The sequence below is a fragment of the Gossypium raimondii genome, chromosome 4, assembly GCF_025698545.1.
Source record: "Gossypium raimondii isolate GPD5lz chromosome 4, ASM2569854v1, whole genome shotgun sequence".
Lineage (NCBI taxonomy): Eukaryota > Viridiplantae > Streptophyta > Magnoliopsida > Malvales > Malvaceae > Gossypium > Gossypium raimondii.
The window spans coordinates 27,269,550-27,280,797 of record NC_068568.1 but is presented as its reverse complement, the minus strand read 5'-3'; the positions used below and the strand labels follow the sequence as shown (position 1 = coordinate 27,280,797).

The window sequence follows — 11,248 nt, the reverse complement described above, 5'->3', positions numbered from 1 at the left end:
TGGTCTGAAATCTTTCTTCAGAACTCGCTTTGGGCGCAGTTCTCACTATTCGTTATAAGAGCTTTTCCGCATAGGGGGCTTTCAAACTTACCAGTACTATTTGTTCCCTTGCTTTCTCTTCGCTTTGCCGCTCAAAAAGACAAAGATTTCAGTCTAAACTAAAGGGGTTGTGGGATATCTGATCCCAACATCAAATCAAAGATGAGAAATTCCTTAATGAGTATGAACCTCTTTCGCGAGAAAATAAAATGTTTGGGGAATATTGGTGGGATAACCTGGGCTTCCAGACCTTGTTGAAAGCGGCCATTCTCTTTCCTATCTAAATGCTAAATGAGGAATAGCTATCTAGTTTTGAGCTGAAAATAGCAATCGAATCTCCTAAAGGTTGCGGTGAAGAAAGAAGAGAGCTCCCGCCTATCTAAATCCTTTAGGACCAGAACGTACATCGACAAGAGGGCTTTCCCTTTGCATTAAGGGAGGGTGAAGCAGGATAAGTCATAAGAATCTGCTTTCTTGCAACGACCTCCTGCTATGTGCTATGCTAACGAGGGGTCTTAAGCTTAAGCAAACAAAGTACCAAGAACTTTTGGATATTATAAGTTTTTCTATTATATCCCAATTTCTCCTTCTGCTTTAGGATTAGCCCAGCTTTTTCGAAACGGACGGAAGGCCTAGCTAGAAGCTATTTAGCACCTTCCCCTCGATGAATACTTGGAAATGTGTCTTGCATCGTAAGCTATTTACTGTCACTATTTCTTCCTTGGAGCAAAGCAAGTCCAGTGAATCAAGGAGCAAAGGTTGCTTCGTTTCCACCAGGAAAACTTGAAGTTTGTTCCGCTGTTGGGGGAATAGAATACTGGCTGGGAAGAGAGCATCCCTTCTTTTTCACCTCTCTTTCAGCGAAAAAAGGTTGAGGTATATGATATATATTTGGCTTGATTGGCTTCGATCGATTCTTTTCTTTCAAAATGTAATTGGCTGTGCTATACCAAAAGCTTACCACCTTGCTAACTCTTTCAGTCGCTCCTTTATTATATGTACATGAGATTGAATTCCTCCCAAAGACTAAACCGCTACCTCAATACTCGACCGTCAGGCTTTACAGACAGACCTATAGTCGACCCTCTCACTTCCTTCGTATTTATTCCTTTTTCCAGCTATGCTTGAACTATAATTATAATAGAAAACTCATCGTAGAGAAAGTTATGGATGGAATGATCTCCTCTCTTGTACCCCGCGAAAGCTGAAGAATGGCTTTAGAATCTTCCATTCCGCTGCTCCAAAAATCCTTATTTGCTGCGTTACATGTTCTCCATTATTCTTCTATCATAGGCTTGTCAGGCTGATTCTTTCGTTTCGGAATAGAATAATAATATTATTCTCAGAGCAGAGAATATCCCCCCCTTTCTTTCGGGCTCATTTGTGTCACCGTAAAGGCTTTTTTGAAAGGAGAGGGATGCTATTTCTTTAATTGATAGGAATTATAAATAGAGAAGAACGCATACTCAGTTACTATGTTACTATTCTATAATATATAATATCTTTATATAGTAGAGCTATATTCTACTATGGAAAAAGGAAAAAAGAGATTTTTATATAGTCCTAGATGATTCAAGTCGCTTTCTACGGTACGATCCGCAAAGACCTTTCTTCTTTTATGTTTTATGGGGACTGCAGCAGTTCTGTTCTCTTATATACGCTATATGTGGCTGCTTCAAGTAACCGCATTTCTAAAGGGAGAATACTTTTTTTCTTTCTTTTTTTCTTGCGATGTAGGCAAGGGTGAATGGGAACTGATTGCAGAAAGTCCCGGTTTTGATTGAGCAGGCGGTCAAGCCGAAGCTTCGAAAGCGTGAAGCCGTGGAGAAAAAGAAATTCTAGGTCTTTGACCTTCTTTCTATCGACTTGGCTTAAGGTGGTCAAGATCCGGGCGCATAGCCAACTTGAAAGAAGGTTTCTGAACCGTGATGAAATCCGTTTCGTTGCTCACTAGAACTGGTTCTATTCGAATTTCGTTCCAGAGCGGGGGAAGAACAGCCAGTGGAGTGGGATTGCAGTAGAGGTCTTTTCTTTTCCTGTTCACGAATCCCATTCAGGTTCTCGGTAAGACGAGGGTACGATTTCATCTGTTGGAGGCGTAACTGCAGCAGTTAGCTCTACTCTAAAGGTGGTTCCGTTCTCCTCGGATGAGAATAGGTAGCTGTTAGAATAGTAGTAGCGGTGTGACTTTCTTCTTGAAAAGACTGCTTGACTTGCTTTCCTTGGCTAGAAAGGTAGTGAGTGCATTGATGCAGAGAAGTTGGAATATAGTCAGTGTGCCACGAGTGACTCCTTTTGTTGTCGATTGATTTGACTCTGTCTCCTCTCACTCTCAGGAAGGATCAGATACAGATTCTCTCGTCTGGTGGTTTGGGCATAGGGAAAAGGCTTATCCATGGGATTTGAATTTCCTACGCCCACGACAAAGGAAGGGTCCGAAGGAGTTTTCCACTAGTTCAAATAGCCTTATCTCAATTCAAAGAGTGACTTGTCTTTTTTTGAGTACTGGAGTAAGAGATATTCCTTGTCTGGTCCGTACTCTGGTAGTAGGACTGGCATAGAAGGTCTTCCTGTCATGTAGGAATAGGGCCAGTTAGGTCAGTACCAGTTCTCCCGGCAAGAGCAGATCCTTTTCCATATGCGGGGGCGAAGGAGCGGGCATCGGAGCAGGTGTCAAAGCCTGCATCCATTTCTGGTCTAACCGCTTTTGCAGAAAGAATGCCAGTCCTTAGCGGTCAGGTTAAGGAAGAAGAATTTTCCAGAGCTAACAGCAACAGTCTGATTTCATAAGATTACTCATCCTCACCAGAAGCTAATGATTAAATTCTCATTTTCTGAATTATGAAAGACCCTTGCTAAAAAGGTTGATTTCACTCCCTGAGACTGATTACCTTCGCCTGAACTACCGCGTAGTGGGTTGAATGCCAGTAGGGAAGATTCTACACCTTGATCAGACTCTTTCCTTCTTGTTCATCACTCCTTGCCCATTCTATCCTCATCCGTCAGACTAGTAAGCTGTTCAGGGACTCTGTTCTTAAATGCTGCCGCCCTTGACCCCACCTCTCTGCTCAAAATGTGGAACCGACTGATTGACGCTCTGGGAAAGGTGACAACTATCCCTCCTAACCCCGAAATTAGACCAGATGAAGACGTGAGCGAAGGCAAGCTTTAGACTATGCTTCGTTGTACCTGCATAAATCATTTTTATAAAGGAAGAATGGGCAGAAGCAGCAAGTGACAGATAAGACTCAATTAGCAGAAAAGACTGAAACAGCTCTAGGAAGGCGGAGCTAAAACTTTTCCTACGCATGCTTAAAAATAAGTGTACCCAAGTTCCTGTTTTTCATTTACCAATCATCTAATCTAGGGCGGATAAGACGGCCAGCATGAGGTTCTCAGTCTTTTTTAGAATTTTGGTTATTTTCCAAATTTGGAACAGGGGATTTCGAAATCAATCCAGTCCTGTCTCAGTAAAATTCAAATATATCCAAAAATACAACTCTTTTGCTTGCTCTATTTCTTTGATATGAAAATAGACTCATTCAGCTTCAATTTCATATATTATTTAACCTCTAATTCATTTTCCACCATTTATGGTGATTTTTCATAGTTGCCCAACTGCTGTCATTCAAAACGGTTTTGCATTCAAATTGTCTCTTTTTGTATTTTTGATTTTCCTCCCATCTTATACATGGGTTGATTAAGTATCAAACCCAATATTCCTCCCATAAAATTGTCCACCACATATATGAATATTCACCTTCCCAATTTACTCATTGAACACTCAGAATGTTAACCGTTATCGGTGGATTCCGCACTTAGCAACCACCAATGAATCGGGGAATTAGCACACTGCAACCCCTTGGGGGAATCAGCACTTAGCAACCCCCTTCACATTTCAGATGCGGTTGAATCAGCACTTAGCAACCATCAATGAATAGGGGAATTAGCACTTAGCAACCCCTCGGGGGAATCAGCACTTAGCAACCCCCCTTTCACATTTAAAATACGGTGGAATCAGCACTTAGCAACCACCAATGAATCGGGGAATCAGCACACAGCAACCCCTTGGGGGAATCAGCACTTAGCAACCCCCTTTCACATTTAAAATACGGTGGAATCAGCACTTAGCAACCACTAATGAATAGGGAATCAGACACAAGAACCCCTTTATATGCAATATGCTCTACCTATTCCGAGTGTTCAACCAAAACCGTGTTTTGCAACCCCTTACCACCTTTCCCAATTTAACAACATTTTGGAATCTTGCCAAACATTTATTTTATATTCAAATAAATCTCAACACATATCAAATAATATCAAAATAATACATTAAGTCACATGTTTACTTACCTCGGTGCAAAATATCGTAATTTTGCAATTCACTCCACTATCTTTTCTTTTCCTCGCTTGACACTCCCTCGAAGATGCCCTCCGCAGGAAAGATCCCCTCACGTGGGTGCTAAGACTAGGTCGGGATCGGGGAAACTCACTTTGGCTGAACCATCCGAATCCGATGCTTCCGCTAAGGCAGCTAAGTCTTTATCATTCTCTGATCTTGGAATGTAGGGGTAATCTTAATCGGAGGCTAGAGCTTCATCTTCCTTTTCCATTCGTCAATGACATTCTTTCTGAAGTGAATCCCAGTGACTTAAATAAAGATAGAGAAATGTCACAGTACGGTAAGTCTCTTTATCTCGTAGGAAGGTGAAAGAGAGAGAGGCGATCGCAGTGAAGCGACCGGAGGGAGTTAGTCAATCCTACGGCTTCGGGCGAGCAAATGAACTAATGGGTGAACTGCTTGCGGGGAAGACTTGAAGAAGGAAAAGCTTCCTTAGCGAAGCGGGAAGGGAAGTCTCGAGAATATGGCTCCTAAACTAGTCCACTTTTGATTCCCACTTTAGCTGACAGCTATGCGGTGTGGAACAGCCAATTCCCTTTTTAATCCACTATTTCCGCGATAGAAAGATGTCTAATTCATTATATTAGGGCAGACATTTGAAATGCATTTTTCTTAAAGCCTGGATCTCTTTCATTAGATTCTATAGTTATAACACTCTGTCAAAGAAGTATGAACTGTAAAGCCCTATCTTCTTAGTGAGTTATCGAAAATAAAGATTTCATGAACATCACCGCATTACTCAAATCACAAACAACTATACAGTGTGTAAAGTGCCAAACCTTCTACTCAGAAAGTGAGGGACAAGTCACATCGTTACAGTTTACAATTCACTTTCCCTGGAAAAAGGCATTACCCCCGCCCAGAATGAAGCAGCGAACTTGCTTATCTCATGTCAACCCGGGCAGAAAAACAACTTGCTTGACACTAATACGCAAGAGCCGAGGCAGATGGTAATTGAAAAAGTGCTTATATTGGTGGATTGTATAGCATTACAGACTTGGTTACGCTGTTAGGGTTAGAGAGCAATGCCACACTTAGGGATACCTTACATTTTAATGGGATAGTAGTTCCAGCCGGTAAAAAACCAGGATAAATTAAAACTTTGCAAGGAACATTTCAATAGTTACAATCATCCGGGATGATATCAGTTCTTCTGCAGCAAAAGGAACAATCTCAGTACCAGTATAAACAGCGGCTACACACCTTATCCTTCAAGGAATGAGTACCAGGACTGACTCCCATGCTTTAGACAGTAATGAATTATCCTCTAGCCAAGACTTTCTCAAGGGCTATAGTTTATCCAGGGATTCTATTTTTTCCATCTAACTCAATAAGAAACCTAAGGATGCTAGATTAGTAATCATCTCCGTGGGAATTTCCATCCAGTCTATAGGCTGTTAGTCACGAAATGAACCAATCCGGATTAAGTCGACCTATGCTTTCAATACTTACCCTGACCCAGCCACTTAGCTCTAGCTAAGGCCGATCCTTCGTCATATGCTTAGTCAAAAGCTACTTTTTGGAGGGAGTCCCTTTTCGGGATAGGCAGGATATCTTGGTTGGGGAAAACTGGTTAAAATAGTAAGACTCCCCCATCAATCAGTGGTTATTGCTTCATTCTCATTGAATTCATCGCTACTAACTAGAAGAAGTTCCTGGGCTAAGGCTAAGAGAAGCTCTCCTGTCAAGCCTTGGATTCGACTTTGGGCAATGCCATTTCGAAAGAAAGGGAACCAGTTGGGTTGGGAGAACCTAGATATGTCGATTTAGAAAAAGCCCATGCATGTTCTAACTGCAGGTACACTTTTAGCCTAGGAGGGAGAACCAACCCTCTTTCTAAGTCGAGTGACTGGGCATAAAGACTACTTATACTTATATAGAATGAAAGTTGAATTCCATCCTAAGAAAATCTTTTAGCAATCCTTTCCAGGCCTACTCTTCTGACCCCTAAGATCGTTTAAACTCAGAATTTCACTATCTATAGAGGCCGTATGGATATAGACAGAGTCCTCAAGAAAGATTGATGAAAAGAGGTGCTAGCATTTCTCTTCTCTAAGTCCAACTAAAAGGAGCAAGCACCTTAGACTAATGCGGCGGATCCGACCGGCGATGACCTTTACCAATTGAAAAAAAAAATATACCATAAATTCTATAGCTTTAAGCGGGCTTTTGACTAAACAAAGCCTGTAAGCTGTAGAGTTAGTTTTCCCTTATCATCCTTGGTATTCCTCCTCTCTATGAGATGTGGGATCGACCCCACGAGCCCTTCCTGTTTCTACATCCTTTTCTTTTGGATGATAAGGCACGCCTATCCATGTTTTATCCAGCCTCTACTATCAACCACCGGAATGGTTATTTTTCCTGCCCCCGCTTTCCTCTCCCGCGGGAAGAGCTCGTTCGCCAAGTCCGAACTCCCACTTTATCGTCGATGACGGCTCTCTTCGATGCTAGCAACCGCATTTGACCCTTTTCCGCGCTTCTTTCAATTTCCTTACATTCTAGCTGAAGGAGAGACTTTACCTTTACTTAGAGAGGGGCAGCGGTACCACGCCCTTCCGTGCTCGTAGGTTGACTCCCCTATGCATCCCGACTAAGGTCTCACAAACATGCACTTCCCTTATGCATCCAGCCGCTTCACTAATGTGAATAGGTTATACAGAAGGGTGGTTTGGTTATATACTCTTACTCTTATGCGCGTTCTTTCTTCGAACCTTTTGGTATGTATTGCCCCCTAACTATAGATCAGATCCACCAGACGAGAAACTCAATTCCGCACTGCTGCTGAGTCGTCGGACTTATCCACCAAGGAGATTCGTGGAATTTCTGTGGATTGCGTTGGGGGAAATCTACCAAAGCTAGGCAGATAGATAGACTCCTTTCCCGCTGCTAAGAGAAAGCAAGAAACAAAAGAAAATGATTGTTTTGAAATCAGCGCCACCTTTTGGGTATGCAGATACTAAGAGTCCTCTCACTACCAACCAGCAGACATCATCTGGCTGGGTCTTGCCGGTATCAACAACGAGAAAAAAACAACCAAATGGAAACAGCAACTAACTATGGCTCTTGGCCCAGACAACGCCCTAGGCTACGGGGGGATCGGAGCAACAGGGAACGCCTAGACGACGTTTTTATTCCTGGGCTGTAGTAAGTAGATCGAGAGGTCGTTCCGCCCCCTGTCCCCGAAGATGGGTAATATGTTCTCAAAAAATGTTGTTCCAATCTGACCTAGCTGGCGAGCGATCCCAGTTCGCGGCAGAGAACAAGACAGCAAGCGAGCGTACCTTTGTTCGCTTCTTCTCCACCAAGCACGAAAGTTTAAGGATAACTGTAGGTCGGTGGCTACCTAAGGAAACTCCGATTCGATCCGCCCCCCGGCTGGGAGGCATTTACCTCATCCCGATCACAAGGAGAGGTTCACCATGATGGGGGTACTTTTTTATTTTTTCCTTTTCAGAAAGAATGAAATGCATAGGGGACCATCCTTTTGTTGCGGCATGCTCCTCAGATTTACGGATTCGCAGGGGGCCTCAGGCCCTACTTAGTTGACTGACAATGACAAAGGCTTTCGAAACTAAGCTAAGTAGGGCCTTTTTGAATTGAATCTTAAGTAGTCTATCAGTGGTGCGAAGCGGTTTTGCCCCTTTTCAGTAGGGGAGCGAAAGGTTAGACCTTAAAAAGTCAGCGAACAGCGGTTCTTCTATGTAGGTATGGCGTTCCCCCTTGACTTTCCTAACGTCGAGCTAAGTGACTTCGTAACCTTTGCGTAGCGTAGTAGAATGAAGGCTACGCACCGACGCTCTCTTATCTATTAGCCTAAGCGTCTTCGCTAACTCGCTCGCCTACTATACTATACCCTACTATACAAGACATTAGTAGGCTAGGCTAACTCAGCCTCTTACTTCTACTAATGTCTTGTATAGTAGCGCCTTTTCCTTTTTGAATAACCCATTCTCATTATCTTTCATAAGTCAAGTAGGCGAACCCATAGGTCCTTAGTAGCGTTGACAAAGAAGAACAGCCGGTTAAAAGACAACGAATCTTTTTCTTTATATTATATATAGGCCAGCTTGACAAGCTCTTGATCTGAGGTGCGAAGAGAAACATTTCTTTTTTATGACTTCTACTTATCGATCCCGACCCGGAAAGTGACCGACCAGGGCCCTATTGATGAATGAAAGAAAAGGTTTATGAGCCCTAGCCCTGTAAGCCCACACCTGTGTAGAGTAGATCGTTCAACACCTGCGGCACAAACCCATTTTTGACCTATTGGTCCTAGTATCATAGGCGACCGAACGGCCGCCCCCTAATTACTAGACCGACCTGCTGTAATAATTCCATAAACACCTAGCGAAGATATGGCAAACAAATAAAGTAGCCCTATGTTCGAATCTGACAATACCATACCATAATCAAAAGGTACAACGGCCCAAGCGACCAGACTTAACATAAATGTAGCCACTGGAGCCATTCTAAAAAGGGAGAAATTAGCACTACTTGGTGAAATAGGTTCTTTTAGAATCAATTTCAAACCATCTGCTAGAGGTTGTAACAATCCGAACGATCCCACTACATCAGGACCCTTTCGACGTTGCACAAAAGCCATTACTTTACGTTCAGCTAGCACTAAAAAGGCTACTCCTAGTAAAAGTGGTAGAATTATTCCAAGTATTTCAGCTGGAACAGCTATGTACGTTTTCGATTTTCTATTTACTCATGATCTGGCCTGGTCGACCCAATCATGATATTGAAGGATGGGACCTTTTCTCGAAAAACAAAACTCCGGATCCCGAGAAGAGTTGAAGATGGTGCAACATCGAATCCTGTTATCTTACTTCGAATGGAATCTTAGCCCGCCTCATTTGCTTTCTTTATTGCATAAGGGCATAAGCGAAGTCAAGGGATTTTCTTCTAACTAGTGGCTGAGAGTAAGCAAGCTACCTTCATTCAACAGCTTTGTGGTTGAGTCAATAACATGCTCTGGGTCGGGAATCTTTGCTCTTCTCTTTTGCATTTTCGCTGCCTGCCTTCTTCTTCGTGTTCGTCCGTATCGCAAAGCGGGTCGACGCCAGCTATAATGGTTGAAAATAGGGGGGCCAACCAAGACCCCCCTAATAAAGCTTTGTTTGATAAAGCAAACGATTCGTTCCGACAACTTCGGACCAGATTAACCCCTTTAAATTAGCTGATCTTACAAAAAAAATCGGGCGGGCTGGTTGGGAAGGGGTTTTTGGCGGAGAAAAGAATCGCTGAGAGATAGATTCTACTATTTAGTCAGGACAAATGAGTGGCTGTGCAGCATGCTCCGGAGGAGATTGACCCTTCCCCGAGTCAGTCTAGTCAGAAAGGGGAGGGCCCACTGTCTAGACTGCATTTCGGGAGTTTGAACACCATCCCATTTCAACCAAAAATACAACCCTGTCAAAGGTATCTAACCTTCCTTCCTTATGAGTGGAAATCCAATCCCGTTTTGTTTTTTTTTTTGCATAAAAACCGGCCAGCCGGTAAGGTAATATATATTATATATATATATTTTTTTTTTAAACCCGTTCTTCCGACCATTTTTGAAAAGCGCATAGTTTCTACTCCAAAATGACCTCCCCAGTCGGGGAACGCATGAGATATTTACCTAAACCAAGTAGGTAGGTCCTTGAGCGGATCCCACGTTAGCCCCAAGACGTTGGTCTATAACTAGAAAAGTAAATGCTTGAGCTTGAGTGATAAGGGCCTCCTCCCCCTGCTTGCTGGTATTTTGCCTGTATGGTGTTTACCGGGTGGGACCCTCGATCCGGAAGGTATGCCACTTCAGCTACTATCTATACATGTCTGCTCCCCTTGAAAGCTCCTGGTGCTGCGACTATCACCGGTAAGTTGCGTTGGATCAACATCGGGATGAAAATCAACTGCAAAAGCAACTAAGTCAACGCCTATTTGCTCTGGATCTACTGGCCCGGACGCTTTTTTCTATTCCACCGCAAACAACCGAATATACTACTGCAGGATCTTCCGCTGCTTTTGTTATTATTGCTCTCACCTGTCACTACGCCACCTCAGCAGCTGGGACTCCCCAACCTTTTCTATCTATCTTTAGAAGTAGGGCGAGTGTCTAAAGACCGGGTTATCTCTCTGAATTAGGTTATTCACTGGGCTTAACAGCCATCGAGTCTTCTAGAGTTGATCGATCCGTTTCAAGAGGATTCATCCAAGACTCTAGATTTCGTTAATTCTAAAGAGGAGCCCATTCCATAAGGAAGATGAGAGGAAGGCAGGCTTTTTAGGGGCCTTCTTAGTATCAGGAGTTTTTTATTCTTCTTCAACTTTTTTCACTTTTTCACCTATTTCATAGCCTCTCTTCTGATAGCATCATAGGGGTCGATTGGTCGTCTGAGGTCGAAATCCCTTTCTCTTTGAGCTTTGTAGCATTTATTTTTTCTTCGGATAAATAAAATTTAGCATCTGCGTAATACGCTTTTGCTTCGCTAAAAGGATTTGCATCTGCTTTCACCCTCTTCTGCTCACCACCTTTGGTTTACTTGAAACATTGGTGATAAGTAGAAAGGACGACACAATTATCATGCATCCAAGGCCGCCCAAGTAAAACATTGTTTTATGTTTCCGCATCAATGACATACAAGGGGTATGGTATCCCCCCATTCCTCGATCTTTAATTCAAGTCGTACAATGCCCGGAGACCTCTGCCTACTTTGGTTAAATCCTTGGATAAGTAGATTGCTTGGGCCCAATCGATGAATAGCAATCCCGAGACGTTTTAGCATTCTCAAAGGTAGGAGATTAACAGCCGATCCCCCA

General features: G+C 43.0%; 1 protein-coding gene across 1 annotated transcript; it reads right to left on the bottom strand.

Annotated features, from left to right (window-relative positions):
• Nucleotides 1–6,424: 6,424 nt before the first annotated feature.
• LOC128040556 (NADH-ubiquinone oxidoreductase chain 1) lies at nt 6,425–9,896 on the bottom strand. The gene has a single exon (XM_052629502.1). It carries the CDS (start codon nt 9,042–9,044, stop codon nt 8,745–8,747), a length of 300 nt encoding a protein of 99 aa, XP_052485462.1. The 5' UTR covers nt 9,045–9,896; the 3' UTR covers nt 6,425–8,744.
• Between the last annotated feature and the right edge of the window lie 1,352 nt (nt 9,897–11,248).

Bases quoted from the DNA above. Each gene is read 5' to 3' on its own strand.
- LOC128040556 (XM_052629502.1), bottom strand. From the start codon at position 9,044: ATGGCTTTTGTGCAACGTCGAAAGGGTCCTGATGTAGTGGGATCGTTC.